Here is a 15,938-nt window from a genome sequence, read left to right on the forward strand (position 1 = left end):
ACTGCCTTGAAGTCCATGTCCACCCCCGGCAACTCTATTGGGCAGGACAGGGTAGAACTGCCTCTGGATTTCCAGGCTGGGACGCTCTACAGGAGGAGAAAGCCCCATCTTTCTCCCACGGAGGCCTTGTGGGTCACGCTTACCCACTACGCCATCAGGGCTCCTCGTTAAGCTACCTGGAGGACATTTCTTCTGGAACCTTCCTACCTCATGCTTTCATAGCTTAAACTCAGGTGCATCTCAGAGTGAAGAGCTGATAAGTCAGAGTAAACTCAGTTACTCAGACTGGAGAGGCTACCACCCCAGACCTCCCAGATCCACTCTACGGGGAACCGCGAAGCTTCTCCTTCCAGAATGTTCCTTTACAGCTTTTTACCTGGAAGGGGAAACAGGAAGACTCAGTACACTTCCTCTCCCGCTGCCCTCTCCACATGCACATGTCCGTTTGCTGGGTGCCAGCTGCACGTGGGAATCATGTGGCAGACTGGGCTGCGCGCTCCTATGTGCCTCGGACTCAGAAACCCACCTGCCCGTCAGAATCTCAAAGACAGTCTTTACCGTGGCTCACTTCCAGACCCAGTACGCTGAGCCTCCCATGTACGTGACGGAAAACGGAGCTGCTCAGAAACTGCCTTGCAGTCAATTACGCGATCAGTGGAGAGTGCAGACCTTCAAGGACACACCAGCGAAATGCTAAAAGGTGAGGCACAAGCCAAGACTGAGCCCAACTCATCCTGAGCCTAGCAGGGCAGACTGGAACTGCCCTCGCCCAGTGCCAAGGCCAGACAAGGTTTCCACAGAAGGGGACTGTCCCGTTTCTTCCCTGGAGTGGCCAGTGAGTTTGACCTTCAACCTTCAGGTTAGCAGCCAAGCACTTCTCCACCTTCTCCAGGACACCTGCTTGACGCACGTGTGTCTCTGCAGCTATGAGAGACGGTGCTGACAGAAAAGGGCACACTTGCTGGCTCTGCTGGGTCAGTCTGAATGGGAGAAAGGACCCTCAGAAAGATACGAACTCGACTACCTGCAATTTAACAACCAACAGAGACCTTGCTCAGTCCTACCAGGTCACCTCTGCCCACGGACTCCCCAGGCCCAGAGAGGTTCCATGACGCCCCGCTCTTCTCTCTGAACGAACTCGTTTGTTACAAAAGCATCCAAGTCGTGTTCCTTCTTTTGTGGCCAGACGACCAATGTTTAGGTGTGAAGGGGACAGAGTCCGGAGGGTTTGGCAACTTTCTTTTTATTGGTGTGTGTGTGTGTGTGGTCCCCCTGTCTGTGTGATGTAAGACAGCACATATGCTGCTGCTCGCATAGCATCCCCATCAGACCAGTCACAACAGTCCACTGTCCCCCTCCTCCAGCCCTCCCTCCCGTCCCTTCCCTAGGAGGACTAATTATTGATAGTGGTAACACGGCGGCTTTGGTCTGCAAGGTCAGCAGCTCAGAACCACCAGCTGCTCCATGGGGGAAAGGCCAAGTTCTCTATCTGGTAAAGCGTTAGTCGTGGGAACTCACAAGGGTGGCTCGGTCCCACAGGGTCGCTCTGAATCGCCATCGACTTGACGGCACGATGGAGTGAGTTTGTTGGGGGAGCTGTTGGGGTACACAAGTGTGGTACATACTTGCCCTCTTTCCCCATGACAGGAATGGGTGCTGGCACCTGGAGCACGTCGGGCCCGCTACGGTGGGGTGAGGTGACGCTACGAGCGACAGAGATCCGAGCGGCACTTTGGGTTCATGCGATTCGTCATCTTGAGTCTTCATACAAACAAATAGTAACACCTACTCTCCAGCAAATATAAAACGCTCAAATAATCACATGTATAAGGACCATATGATTTCCACCTCTTCCTGTGGGATGGCCAAGCCATAAAGATGCACTCGCTCCAAAAGGTGAAAAAGACTCATCCTTTAAAACTCACCAAACCATTTCAGATCTCTGCCAAACGTTACCCCGGCTCCCTATTCCTACGTCGCTGGCATCAATGGCAGGAAATTGGAAAGTGACATTGAGAGCGGGGTGTTTTATTAGAACAGCCATCTCACTCATTCACCAGGATTTTTCTAGCCTGTCCCCAGGTGTAGTACCGGAGCGAGACTAAGTAACCAACAAGCAACTTTAACTAAAGTTGATAAGCCTTTATTAACCGGCCATCAAAAGGTGGCTGGAGCCTAATTCTCCTGTGACCCCGAGTGCTTAAGGAGGGGAGATTTTATACTGTGGAGTAAATGAGGCGCAAAGGCAGGTGGTGTCATACTATATGGAAAACTGAGAACTTATAAAAATAAAATGGGGTTTACAAGTAACATCAGCAATTTCAAAAACAAACGCAATGGGTCAACAGTTACAGAAGTTACAAAGTGGCCACACACGGGTCCATACAAAATGGCTACACTGAGGCTAATTAATAGCCTCATGTGGTTACTTTGTTAAAATGGCTACATCTAAGTTGACTGCCGTGTTCTGGTTACAGGGGGCTAACAGTGGGGGGTCAGCACACAGGGAGGCTCTCGGAGGGAGCAGACACAGAGCTAGCAGGCACTCAGCACTCTCCTGCAGGAGAGAAGCCCCGGGCTGGCAAGCGCCTCAAGAACATAGGCTCTTTCTCAACACCCTCATTGCTGGGTATTAGCTGACTGTTAAGAACATTTCTCTTTATCTCATATTGTCCCACAATTGATCCCAAAGAGCAAAATTTAGCTTAAGACATTATTAACCGAGTGGATTTTTATTAGGTGGAAAGTTGGTACCTCAAAGCCTGGGAAACCTACTCTATCAACAACCACATGCTTGCTGCAGGTGAGTACATTTTAACTCCTTCGTGAATAATTAAACTACCCAACTATACATATCACGGCATGACCCAAATCTTAAAATGTGAACATACCCAGAGCCAAACTCCTTAGGATTAATAGAGGATTTTTGTTTCTTTACTTGAAGCAATACCAAATTGCTATTTCTAAAGAAGATTGAAACAGAAGGGAAACTGCTCAATACAATGAAAAGCCAACAACCACCGTTATACTTAATGGAAAGATTGAGTTTTATCCTTGAACTTGAGATCAGGATAAGGTTGCCTGCTCACTATTGGAAGAAAAATAAATAAAAGGTTTCCAGAATAGAAAAAAAGCAGAATTACCTCTATGCACAGATACAATCCTATGTGTAGAGAATTCCAGAATCCACAAGAAAATGGCTACAGCTAACAGAACACTTTAGAAAAGTTGCAGGGTTCAAGGCCAACAAACAAAACTCAGATGAGTTTCTATACACCAGCAAATGAGAATTCTGAATGGGAAATTAGGGAAACGAGTCCATTTGCAATAGCATCTCAGAGAATAAATGCCTAGCAAAGGACTTGTACAAAGAAAATGATACAATTTGCTGAAAGAAATTCAAGATGTAAATAAACAGAAAGACGGCTCTACGTTTATGGATTTGAGGACTTACTATTGTTAAGATGTCATTACTACCCCACCCACAGCGACCTATCGGTGCAATGACATCCCAGTCCAAATCCCAACAGCCTTCTCTACAGGAATAGAACAACGAATCCGGGACTTTACATAAGCTCTACGGAGCCTTGGCAGTGCCGTGGGCTAAGCCTTACCGGGGCCAATCCAAGCAGCTACGCCACATGGTTCATCCAGGTTTTCGGAAACATTTTACAATTCCATCACACAATTTGTTTGCAACATTTAATTCCCCAGGTCCTCTTTCATAGCAAAGAATAATAAGAAAATTTGATGCGTCCTTTTCCAAGTTTTTCCATTATGGTTGAAGCTTTCAGGATGAAGTTTACTGCGAAACCGTTCTCTGTACCATTCCAGAGCGGCTGCTAAGTCACATGCAGATTGTCCCGGAGAGTGTGGGGACCACAGTCTGTACCCTCTGCATCCTCATCACTGGCGTCCTACTAATGCTCCTCCGCCGGGGGCAGACTTGAGACCATGTGACCAACTGGTAGTTCCAGGAGCACCCATTTTCCAGCTCTGAAAGTCACATACATTTGTGTTTTCAGATTCTGCAATAAATAGCCCCACTTTTTTAGTGGCTTGTACTAGGCCTTAAAAGCTAGAAAACAAAAAATAAGCATAAATGAAAATCAGTTGTGATCTCATCCTCTCAAAATTGATGTTGATATTATGCATCTATTTTCCTTAAAAAAAAAAAAAGGATCATAGTGTGAAACTGTTGTGTGATTGTTTTAATGTCCACCACCTCAGTACTGTCTCCCACCCCACCTCACAGCAAGTGTACCGGGCCCGTGGCGCCGCCAAGACGGAACGCAGGCAGGTCCCCACAGCACCTGCTGGTTCCCAGTGGAGCACTTGAATCACCGTGCCACCACACCTCGCCCTTGACCTGACCCAGACTCAACCAACTATCAAGAACAACTGCTCATTGGACCAAGGAAAAGCATTAGGAGGACATTCCGCAGGTGAGGAGACATACATATCCATGGTTCTAAGATACAATGTTCCTTCTGCTAAACTCAACTCAGTGAAATACCTCAGAGAAAACTCTTATGATGATTTAAGAGTGCTCAATTAGTTTACTTATCTTCTCTTTGATTAGATTATATATATGTCTATTTTATTTTTACCTGTAAAATACTAAAATGACCTCATCCTCATTTGTTTGGGGACAAAACACAGCTACAGACTGATAATATCAAGTAGTCTGCTTGTTATCTGATTCCCTTCAATGTTATATCTGTTACATAAAACAGTAAGATAATAATAAATGTTATTCTAGGGTGGTTACCTCTGGGGGCTATGATTGAGAGGGGGTAAAATTCTTTTTAACAAAACTTCTCCTTTAATAAGTCAGTAAACCTGTCTAGGGTCCCCCCCCCCCCCATTTTGGTGTTTTAAAACTCAAACTCTTAAATGAAATAAAACTCTTTCTATTGTATTTATGGATTATCACCCCACCCCGCTCCCCTCCATGTCCCTGGCGGTCGGATCGGGCTGACCACGACGACAGGAAGGGAACTAGAGAGTGCTTTGCTCAATCACACCTGGCACCATGACATTTGGTGATTCAATCGATCTTCTTTTACTTATTTATTTTTACAATCCATATTCTGAATGGATTAAATTGACTTTTTTAATAGGAAGAACTGAAACCTAAGGTGCTTATTAATGCACCACCAAATACGTGGAGATCCCCAAGGGAACATGAAATGCCTTACCAAGGCGCCCCCATCAGTTCACTTTACTTGAAATGTACTTGGCTGCAGGTAACCATGGTAGCGAAGTGTTTCTTTTTTTCCAGGCTATCATTGAGCGTCAATTCCGAAAAATCTGTAACCAGAAAGGCAGTCCAATCAGAATGGCTTAAGCCCCTCTGGCTTCTCTCTCATACAGGATGCTGAATTTTACAGTCGCTCCAATAATCAGTCTGTGGTCTGGCTACAGGACAAGTGTCTCACACTTTAAAACTTCAGGCAAAACTCGGTGAGAATAATCCTTCTAAAAACCAAACCTTGAGACAGGCAAAACCGGACTCAGCAAACTGAAAGATAAAGATCACTTTTGTCAAGTTAGATATGTATTTTAAGTCAATACTGTTTGTGTGGCACAACGAGAATTAAACGTGTCCTTTTTCCTATAGTACCATCTGTCTTATAAATCATTCTCCTCAGGATTCATCACCTTAGGACTAGACACGGACAGCCGGTCTCCTCTCTCTCAAAGACCCATTAACATTTAGATGGGCTTGTGGCCGCTTCCTTGGGGGTCGGCATTGTTGTGCTTTCCCTATTCTCACCATGAGTGACAGCCACTTGCTGGGCACCCACTCTGGGTGGGGAGCACCTAGGGGACTCGGTTTTTCTTCCCCATTAACTCCAAATCAGTTTTCTCTCTATGGCAGCTGAAAACCCACTTTCACCTCTCAAGCCTCCCGGCCTTTGATGCTGTTTTACTGAAGAGCATCATGCTAACAAATCTTGAAAAGGTCGAATTTGACTTAAGGGCTCAGTCCAGTGAAATAGAGTGGAACTTCTCAAAGGCACGTGATCGTGGACAGAAATCCACCAGGGTTGGGCTTTACGTAATTGCAGTGGGGGCTCCATCAGAAGAGCCATGACGGTTACGAATCAGGTCCTCCTTCCAGAGTGTACCTTGCTTTGGGGTCAAAGGTCACCGAGTAATTTCTAGAAAACACATCAAGGATTTAATAGATCGGTTATAAAAGCTCAAGCCCAAATGGAGCTTAGGTACATTTCCAAGCACACACAAAAACGTGCTTCCATAAAAATCCCTGCTTTTCATAAAAGGAGTCATTGGATCAATGCTTTCTCAAATTGCTGGTTAGTTGTCAAGTTATGCTATCCTAACATCTAAAACGACTTTCGTTCTTTGCTGAAGCAGCTGCGTCAGTGTGCACAGCTAACACGCGTTTCTGCAGCACCGTGCAAAGAGGGGCTTCAGCTGGCAGAACCGTCTTCAGAGACTGGCTTTTATACATTACCTATCTCGGAACTTTAGAAAGAAAATTGGCATTTTTCAAAGATATGTCCCACATATCCAGTCTTTAAAACCCCTTTTCTTTCTTTTTTCCCTGGGGTGGGGGTGGGGGTGGTGGTTAAGCAGGAGACTCTAGAACCCCTTTTCATAAGACGTGACAGTCAAACATCTGAGTTGCTGGTTTTCAAGCCCTGGAGTCAGCCAGGAAACATCACAGGCTCCTGGTGGGCAGCCTGCTCAGAGTCGCGGGAGATGCTGGTGGACTTCGCGTGGGCAAGCTGATTCCAACACAGGTTCCCACACTGATCTGGCCACCACCCCCCTTTCCAGGAAACAACCAAAACAAATATGCACTCAGTGCTCCCTTGTAAAACCTTAGGCATTCTAGCCCATAATCCCCTGTGAAGTGGTAAGTACTGTTCTTGTGGCTCCCGGATCCTTGCAGCCTCTTTCCCATCCCCTCCGCACCCCGGGCAATAATGATTCCAATGTCCAGCAAGGGCTGAGAGTGGCCCTCCCTTCCCCATCCCACTTCTTGGGTTAGAGTTAGTTGACTTCTTCCAGACCTTTGTCTATGCCCACGTCTCATTTTCCTTGTCGTGTGACACTGGGAGCAATCTAGCAATAACCACATTTGCAGGTCGTCTTTCATGGGTCTGGGTACCTATAAATTACCGTTCACGGGCACTGCCGGCTAGAGAACATGTGCTTTTTACAGTGGGGCGACTGTGGCCACATAGCAGCTCTGTCACCCGCTCCAACCAGCCGTGGGCGATGGCAGCCTGTCCCCCGGGCTGCCAGCAGTAGGACTGAGAGGCGAAGGGGGGGCCCTTGGGATAGAAATGTGCACTTCACTTGCTAGGTGGGGGGTTCAGCTTCGCTTTGTTCTGAAACCATCTGGATTTCCTTTGTGGTAAAATAGTTCCCATGACTGGCCCTTTCTTCTGCTATTACTATTTTTCTTACTGATTGAAAGTTCTTTATATACTAGGGAATCAAATCCTTTTTCTGAACATGAAATGCACATTGCTTCTCTTAGTTTATTATTTTTCTCTCTTGATTATTTTTTTGCAGGCAGACATTTTTCTAATTTCATAGTCAATTTTCAATCTTATGTAGCTTCCTGGTTTTATAGCACATCTGGAAAAGACAGAGTGCTCCCAGAAAAATTCCTTTTTTTTTTTTTTTAAAAAAGGATTTGTGTAGTTTGGCCATATGAATAAAGCCTCTAGTTGACAAACATTTCTATAGCCTATATTTTGGAGAGGGCATAAACATTTTCCAGACACGGTTCTGTGAGTGTTGACCAGAAAACACAGCTGCTTGTGTCCCCAGCAGCGCCCGCTGATAGGCCATGCCAGTCTTCTCTCTGGGACAGGTCAAATGGATTGGTGTATAATTTTTGCAATCTTTGACCGTCCGACCCAGATCTCACAGGTGCCTACTGAGGAAGGGTGAGCACTACGGCTGCAGCGACGGTCACACATGACCATCTGGGGAGGGTGCCGGGCTGGGGCTGTGCTGTGCTGCTGTATTCAGGGGCTCTCTGGTCCTAACACTAAAGGGATGTAACAACAATTATCAAAGGAGAGCAAATTTCATGAACCAGCTAAGGAGTCGCAGCAACCCCATCACCTTAGAGGAGCAGACAGTGGGTATCTTTAACCTAGTGATAGAAATCGCAGCACGTACTCCAGCACGGCGAAGACGCCTTGCAGAGTGAGCAGACGGTAAAGTGTGGGCTGGCGGTTTGTCTTACAACCTTATGCTTACTCTTCTGCCTCACTTTCTCTTCCTCAACCCAGGACACGAGGAGGCGCCCTTCCGTGAAGAGCACACACTGTGTTTTTCTGAGCACGGACTTGCACAAACGGCATGCAGAATACATGTGCCGCACCAAGAGTGGCACAAGGAAGGCCCTCCACAAGACCGACTGACACAGCGGCTGCAGCAATGACTAGACCCGGAGCACAGCTGTGAGGGCGGGGCCGCACCGGCCCTGCCTGCGCGGTCACTGTGGTCGCCCGACTCAACAGCACACCTCGAGCCCAGGAAAAACAATTTAGCAGTGGGTACAGCCTACAGGCTTTTCAGCCCAAAATAATGCTAAATTTTATAACAACAACAACAAGACCAACCGTACTTTCAATCATAACAATTGATTCAAACAGTTGACAAACCACCATTACCATGTTTGTGAAAATTCAGATGGTCTACAGGGGGGCTGTCACTCAGTTGCCACACAGTTTTCACCTCCTTTTGCCCACTACTGATTTCCACTCTCCATTTCTGTGGCTTCTCACTACGGAAAGACAATAGAAACACAGTCATCTTCTCCCTCCCTCCCTTAGCCATCTAGTGAGAAGCACTGACATAGAATTCCCAATTTTCACCAAAGAGAAGGAGTCAAGAGAAATATGAATACAAATGGTAACATTTTAAAGAAATGAAGGATGAGGGGGGTATAACAGAGGATTTCCTAAATCAGACTGGGGGTGCTAGAGTCAGAAAACGTCTTCAGAGATGGGGGAAATGATGAGGCAGGAGCTGGGCAGATATGGTGGGGAAAGGCAGCTCAGGATGGGGGCTCTCCCTGTCCCTCATAGTTCTTGGGTCTCTTGCTTTCTGATGGTCGGACCAGGGTGCAGCTGCCTTAGCCAGTTCCCTGCTTCAGGTGACAAGGCTCACTTCCTGCAAGACATCCAAGCCATATAGACCTATCCCGATGCAGCCCTGGGTGTGGAGACCCTGCCAGCGATGAGATGCTTACACTCACCGATCTGGCTTTCCTCCTGCAGTTGGCGTCATTGCATGTGTTTTGTGAGATGGAGGAGGACTTTGTAGATTGGTGTCAGACATAAGGGCTAATGTTGGACTTAGGAACTTGGACAGCACTGGGTTGGGATGCTTTCTTACTGTACAACTCTCTTATCCATATATGAGCTCCTATGGATTTGTTTTCCTAGTCTCCCCAGACTAACACAGTGGGATTGAATTTCAGGATGAGTACCGAGGCAGTGGCTCAGGGAGAAGGAAGACTGTGGAGGGGTAGTCAGGAAGAGCAGTTCACTGCAGTGCGCACAGGAAAGCATGCAGACGTGAAGTGTGCCAGAGACCGTGTGCAGAGGTGCAGAAGAGAGCCGATGATAGAGCTGGCAGGGCGTGAGGGGCCACACAGATGCAGGATGAGGTCAAGGATAACGGAGGTCACTTGAGAGGAAACACAGGAAGGGGGGGCGGCAAGGAAGGGATGAGGCCCTTGGTTTGAGAGGCCGAACTGTCTAGAGGATCCACAATTAGAAACGCTGCCATGAAGCTCAGAAGTCCAGGGAAACGGGAGCTACGGGCTTTGAGTCCCTCACCAGCAGAGGGCCTGACCCTGGCGAGGCAGAAGGGAGGGCAGAGGGCACACTCCTGTGAACTTGAAAGAGAACTGCGGTTGGTCTTGGAGGCAGGCTAGAGAGGTGGAAGGACAATTAGAACGCCATGCCCTGTCACAGAAGCTGAGGAGCAAGGACAGGGAACCCGCTGGGTTTGGTACTGAAACAGTCGCACGTGACCTTTACCACTCGGAGCACTTTCATGAGGATTCGGCAAAGGAGGAATTCAATAGGGAGAGGGCAGCGCAGAGTGACTTTCACATGGGAAAATGTCAAGTTTTCTTTATATGCTGAGGGAGGAGTTGGGAGCCTCGACGCCAAGGCCCCTGTGGATGGCACTCACAGTTCATACCTCCACAGCCCTACCCTCGGGCCCAGGGCCATACTCTTGTCCTGAGAGTCACTGCCATGACCATCACCTCCCCTCAAGCTGGCCTCTCCTTCCTGGCTTTCTATCCAGCTTGAAGGATGTACAACTGGAGAGAAAAGTGGAAGAGGCCCAGGGGTCTACAAAAGCACAGACGACGGTCGGACCCAGGGCTGCTGTCAGAGAGCTAGACACAGTGAGGGAGGTTCAGAAGTGGAGCAGGTCTGGGTCAGCAGGTGTCCAGGGACCACTGATCCCAAGACTGTCCAGAAATCGGACAGACGAAATGTATAATTTACTTATTAAATTGCTTACCTTTGATATAAGTGTTTCATAGCAATCGGTCTGACCGGCAGCTGGAAAATGTGCTGCTCATTAAGAGGATTCTGTTTGTAGTATTTTATACAGGATCTGAAATAAGGAAATAAATAAATAGACCTCTTTCGGAATACATGTCCTTTGGCGACAAAGATCCTCTGGTGGTCCTACACTCATACCAGGAACAGAATCAACCTTCTTTTAGTATCAGAAGAGTTAGGAAACAAAACAAAGCTTAGGTTATGGTATGTGTGTTTCTCACTACCCCCCTCCAAAAAAAAAACAACAACCAACAGTCGACATATTTCTCATAAATATGGACTCTATTTACCCAAAGCCCACTACTCTCAGGTCCATTCTGACTCACGGTGACAGAGCAGGACAGAGCAGGACTGCTCGAGGGAGTCCCAGACTCATCTCTAGAGGAACAGAGAGTCTGAGCCTGGCAGTTAGCAGACAATGCTCCCCCCGTGCACCGCCAGGGCTCCTAAAAGACACTTGAGGCCAAATCAAGGCTTATGCGAGGAAGGTACAGACGGACGGGCAACAACAAAGAGCATGGCAAAAGAAGGACAACGACACAGCCACGGCGTTTTCCAGAGCTGAGCAGCTTGTGTGCCATTTGACCCATCTTTAATGAAAAAGAGTCGCCGAGCTCCTGTGAGCAATTACAATGTCAAATTGTTCCCTTTACAGCGAGGCCCTCTGGTTTGGCGGGCAAGCACTGGAGCATTTCCTCCCCGAAGGAAAACGGACAGCAGCTCTTCTAGCCGCTCACGGAGGCCCAGCGTGCGGCCGGGGCACGGAGGGCACCGGCAGTCCTTATCTGGAGGGCACTCCCAGTGGTTTCCAGCCAAACTGCTCGGAAGACTCTGAGCAGTGCTGCTAACAGATCGGGTCATGGTGCCAGGCTCCACTCAGTTCTCGGGTCCAGGAAGAAAGCTAGGAGAGCGAGGACTGATTTATTAGGAGCTCTGGCAGTGTACTGGGGAGCAAGCTGGGCTGCTAACCACGAGGTCAGCAGTTTGAAACCACCAGCTTCTCTGCGGTAGAAGACGAGGCTTCGTACTCCCATAAAGAGTGAGCGTCTCGGCACCTCCAGGGCAGTTCTCCCTGCCCTCCAGGGTCCTGTGAGCCGGAGTCTCCTTGATGGCAGCGAGAGGCTATTGACTACGGCCAGTGGCTTTACGTACATGACACCGTTCAGGGCTCATTAGAAACGTACGAGGTTATGCCATCTCCTTTAAAGACGAGAAAACAGTGCAAGGACACTTGCTAACGGGAGTGGGCAGTGACAGAGTCAAGTCTTCCTTCCCTTCCTGTAACATGGACTTGGGACCATTCTGCTAATGTGACGCTGGGGCCCAGGTTCTACTTCAACAAGTCCAATGCCATTCTGGTTGCAGCTACTGACACACCGCAGAGAGGTCACAGGTTCAGTTCCTGACGACCTCAATTAAGCAGGTAATACAACAAAGCAAGTCACGTGTTTGCTTGTTTTACTTCCCAGGACAAATGTGCTTACACCACACTGCAGAGAAATACCAAACACAGAGCGAGTGCGTGTTGGGAAGAGCGCGCTGACAGACACGGCTGCCACCAGCTTCAGCGCGCCTACGCCAACACAGCCCCTGTGCAAGCACCGCTGGGACAGACTTACTGTGTCAACGAGAAGAGGAGCTCATGTTGGGGTTTGATGAACAGCAGGCAACTGACTAATATTTCCTGAATATGGTGGAGCTTCTGAACACGGTGAACTTGTTCTTGTATGTCTACTGATGGAGAAATGAAGTACTCCTGGAAGGGAAAACACATCAGAAAAATAAAGAGTTAAAGGACAGATGGGATGTTTGGTAAGGATATAGCCTGTTACCACACCTAAGTCTAGGTGCTTATAACTGGCAGGGGTGGGGGCTTGGTAGGGGCGTGGGGTGGGGTGACAGTGGGGAGAGGCCAACGGGACGCAGCTAGACAGAATGCACCACCTTCCGATGCGTTCATCCAACTACACTGTACGGGAGACCTTGACTGAGAATGGCTGGCTGCTGCGCACCATGGCGCGCATTCGCTGGCTAGGGGCTCACGGGGCAGCTCCGCTGGGGAAGCCATGGTGGTTAACTTAGGCCACCCCGCCAAGGTCTCCGGAGGAAATGAGAGATGAACCCACAGTTTTTAGCTTCCATACACTTGGTTGGCTGACGGGGAGTGTCTACTTCTAAAAATGGCCAGAAAACCTGAAGGACCGAGAAACTGAGCCAGAGTCAGGATAAGCTGCCATTCCCATTCATTGCTGGGGAACTAGGGGGACCCGTGGGAAAAGTAACTCCGCACCGCAGGTCAAGTATACAGATCGCCAGGAGCGCCTCTCACCCTTCACCAGTTTTTAAAAGGCCACGTAAGTCAGGGGCCCCCACAATAACATCTCTGTTAGTTGACTTAACATGGGACGGGAAATAGCCCTTCACAGGTGCCGGCCTCCCTCAACAAGGTTAGCCACAGAGTGGCTAGTCCAAATGTGTCTGTGGGTGGATCTTAACCTCCAACCTTTCTATTATTTAAAAAACAGTTGAACTGTTTGTACTGCTCAGTAACTTGTTAAATTCTAAGTTTAAAAAATGTTATAATTTTTCTAAGTCTAAAAATCCCATGGAAACACCAAAGTTAATGCGATGTTCATTAAAATGCCAATAGCTTTCCTTGAAAATGTATATGGATGAGGGCTGGAGGCACAGGGAATCCAGGGTGGATGATACCTTCAGGACCAAGGGTGTGAAGGGCGATGCTGGGAGAGTGGAGGGTGAGTGGGTTGGAAAGGGGGAACTGATTACAGGGATCCACATGTGACCTCCTCCCTGCGAGAGGGACGGCAGAGAAGGGGGGCAAGGGAGACTCCGGATAGAGCAAGATATGACAAAATAACGATGTATAAATTACAAAGGGCACATGAGGGAGAGGGGAGCGGGGAGGGAGGGGAAAAAAAAAGAGGACCTGATGCAAAGGGCTTAAGTGGAGAGCAAATGCTTTGAGAATGATTGGGGCGGGGAATGTATGGATGTGCTTTATACAATTGATGTATGTATATGTATGGATTGTGATAAGAGTTGTATGAGTCCCTAATAAAATGTAATAAAAGGAAAAAAAAAAAAGAAAGAAAGAAAAGAAAATGATTAGGGCAAAGAATGTACAGATGTGCTGTATACAATTGATGTATGTATATGTATGGACTGTGATAAGAGTTGTATGAGCCCCCAGAGATTACACTGTGTCTCTATGTGAATATGGACAGTTAGCATTTACCAACATGTATCTGTCTACTTCTCTTGTTTAAAAAAAGAAAAAAAACTTAAAAAAAGGGGGTTATAGAAGGTCAGCAAAGGGTGGGTTTGAGATGTTTGGGTGGATTAAGTGGGCATTTTGACAACATGGCTTCTCCTTTGGCATGTTTAATTGTGATGTTTAACAGACATCCTTGCAGTTTAAGATGACACTTTTAAAATAAAATTCTCTCCTAATGATGACTTGAGCCCTGCCACTCGATAGGAGAATCAGCAGAACCTGTAGGATCATCTTTGGAATTGACATTCTATATTGTAATTTTGTTCCTGTTTATTTTTAAATTTTCTTTTTGTTTCACTGGAAAGGAAAGATGCTCAGTTTTAAACGTTAAAAGTGTACAAGTTGCTTTGTTACAATAAAACTAAATGTGTACACACACACAAAAAAAGAGTTGTATGAGCCCCTAATAAAACGTTTAAAAAAAAAAAAAGAAAATGTATATGGAAAGGCAAGTCACTGATTAGCTAAAACAAGCCCGAGGAAGAATAAGAGCGAACACTCACCCTTCCTGATTTCTAAACATACTCTCACCCATAGGAACTAAAAGTCTGGTACTAGCACAATGATAGACATGCAGATGGATCGTCCAGAAATAAACCCTCACATCTACGGCCAACTGATTCCCACCAAGGGTGCTATGTGCATGTCGTGGGGAAGGAAGTCTCTTCAATCGACACTGTTGGGAGAATACGGATCCAAGGCTCACATCACATGCGAAAAGCAGTTAAAAATGGATCGAGGACTTGACGTACCAAAGTGGAAACCATAAAATCCTTACAGGAAAACACAGGGGTGAAGTTGTGGGAACCGGTTTGTAATCGATGGGCTTCATGATAGCATAAGCACAAATAGTACAAGATAAAACAGACACAGGGGACCCTAAAAATGAACCCTGCTGTTCATCAGAGGGCTTTCGCAACACAGTCAAAACACAATCCACAAGCCAGGAAAGAAATTGGGGAACCATATATTCAATAAGGGTCTAAGACCCAAAATACTTTTTAAAAACCACACACGTGTGCAACTTAACAACAAAAAGACGAACCGTCTAATCAAAAGCTGGGCAAAGGACTCGAACAGACATTTCAACAGAAAGGATATTCAAATGACCACAGCACAGGAAAAGACGTACCATGTCATTAGCCATTTTTCTAAAAATTCATTTTAGGGGGGGTATTCGGTTGTATTAATTAAGCACACTTTTACATATGTTGCCATCAACATTTCCAAACCATTTTCTTTCTACTTGAGCCCTTGGTATCACCTCCTCTTTTTTCCCTCCCCGCCCCAACCTCATAAATCCTGGATCAATTATATTGTTATTTAGTGTCTTACATTGTCCAGGGTCTCCTTTCATCCACATTTCTGTTATTTGTCCCCCCTGGAGGGGCGCTATATATCCAACCTTCTGATGGGTTCCCCCTATCTCCCCTTTCACTCCCACCCAACCGTCCCCTACCCTCATGACATTGCTACTCCCACTACTGTTCCTGAGGGGTTTCTCTGTCTTGAAGTCCATGTGCTGAGAGCTCTTTTCTGTGCCAGTGTGTGTACTCCGGTCTGGCCAGGTGTGTAAGGCGGAACTGGGTCATGGTAGTGGGGGGAGCATTCAGGAACTAGAGGAAGGATGTGTGTTTTGTCAGTGCTGCACTGCACCCTGGTGAACATCAGTAGCCATGTGTTGTTATTGGGTGCCGTGACAACCCTGGGCACAAAAAGGAACGCTGCCTGCTGCCCCCCATTCATCCTCGCCATCACTGTTTGATGAATCCAAACCACAACGACCTCCTCCTCCAAGAAAACAGCACCTAGGGACGACAGGAGCACCGCAGGAGGCCCAGACCCCAAGGCCACTGGGATGAGGGTCACCGCAGGCTTCTGTGGGGCCTCAGCCGAGATTGGGGCAGGGGTTGACGTGTCAGCCTCACAAAGAAGAAACACTGTTGTTCACCCCAGAGCTTTCTGCGGAAAGTCAAAGGAGGCCAAGGAGGGGCTCCCAGGTCCAAGCTGGAGGGCCGAGTGCCGGGAGAGAGTGCTTCCTCCTCCGGCCCACCCAG

General features: G+C 47.5%; 2 protein-coding genes across 3 annotated transcripts in view; one reads left to right on the top strand and one right to left on the bottom strand.

The window, feature by feature from the left end:
• Positions 1-3,955, top strand: part of LCTL (lactase like) — a 44,268-nt gene extending 40,313 nt beyond the window's left edge. The window contains 7 exon segments of the mRNA XM_075535566.1: positions 575-665; positions 668-700; positions 925-963; positions 966-1,050; positions 1,052-1,103; positions 2,740-2,803; positions 3,835-3,955. Coding sequence (XP_075391681.1) covers positions 575-665; positions 668-700; positions 925-963; positions 966-1,050; positions 1,052-1,103; positions 2,740-2,803; positions 3,835-3,950 — 480 coding nt within the window. The 3' untranslated portion in view covers positions 3,951-3,955.
• ZWILCH (zwilch kinetochore protein) overlaps positions 2,128-15,938 on the bottom strand; it is a 34,592-nt gene continuing 20,781 nt past the window's right edge. The window contains exons 15-19 of one of the 2 annotated variants that reach the window (XM_075535814.1): positions 12,206-12,342; positions 10,543-10,638; positions 8,670-8,782; positions 5,202-5,313; positions 2,128-3,996 (exon numbers count right to left, since the gene is read on the bottom strand). In XM_075535814.1, the coding sequence (XP_075391929.1) occupies positions 5,225-5,313; positions 8,670-8,782; positions 10,543-10,638; positions 12,206-12,342 (435 nt within the window). In that variant the 3' untranslated portion in view covers positions 2,128-3,996; positions 5,202-5,224. Of the gene's footprint in view, positions 4,079-5,201; positions 5,314-8,669; positions 8,783-10,542; positions 10,639-12,205; positions 12,343-15,938 lie in introns of both variants that reach the window. The other variant, XM_075535812.1, reaches the window with a different exon arrangement.

The sequence above is a fragment of the Tenrec ecaudatus genome, chromosome 17 (assembly GCF_050624435.1).
Source record: "Tenrec ecaudatus isolate mTenEca1 chromosome 17, mTenEca1.hap1, whole genome shotgun sequence".
Taxonomy (NCBI): Eukaryota; Metazoa; Chordata; class Mammalia; order Afrosoricida; family Tenrecidae; genus Tenrec; species Tenrec ecaudatus.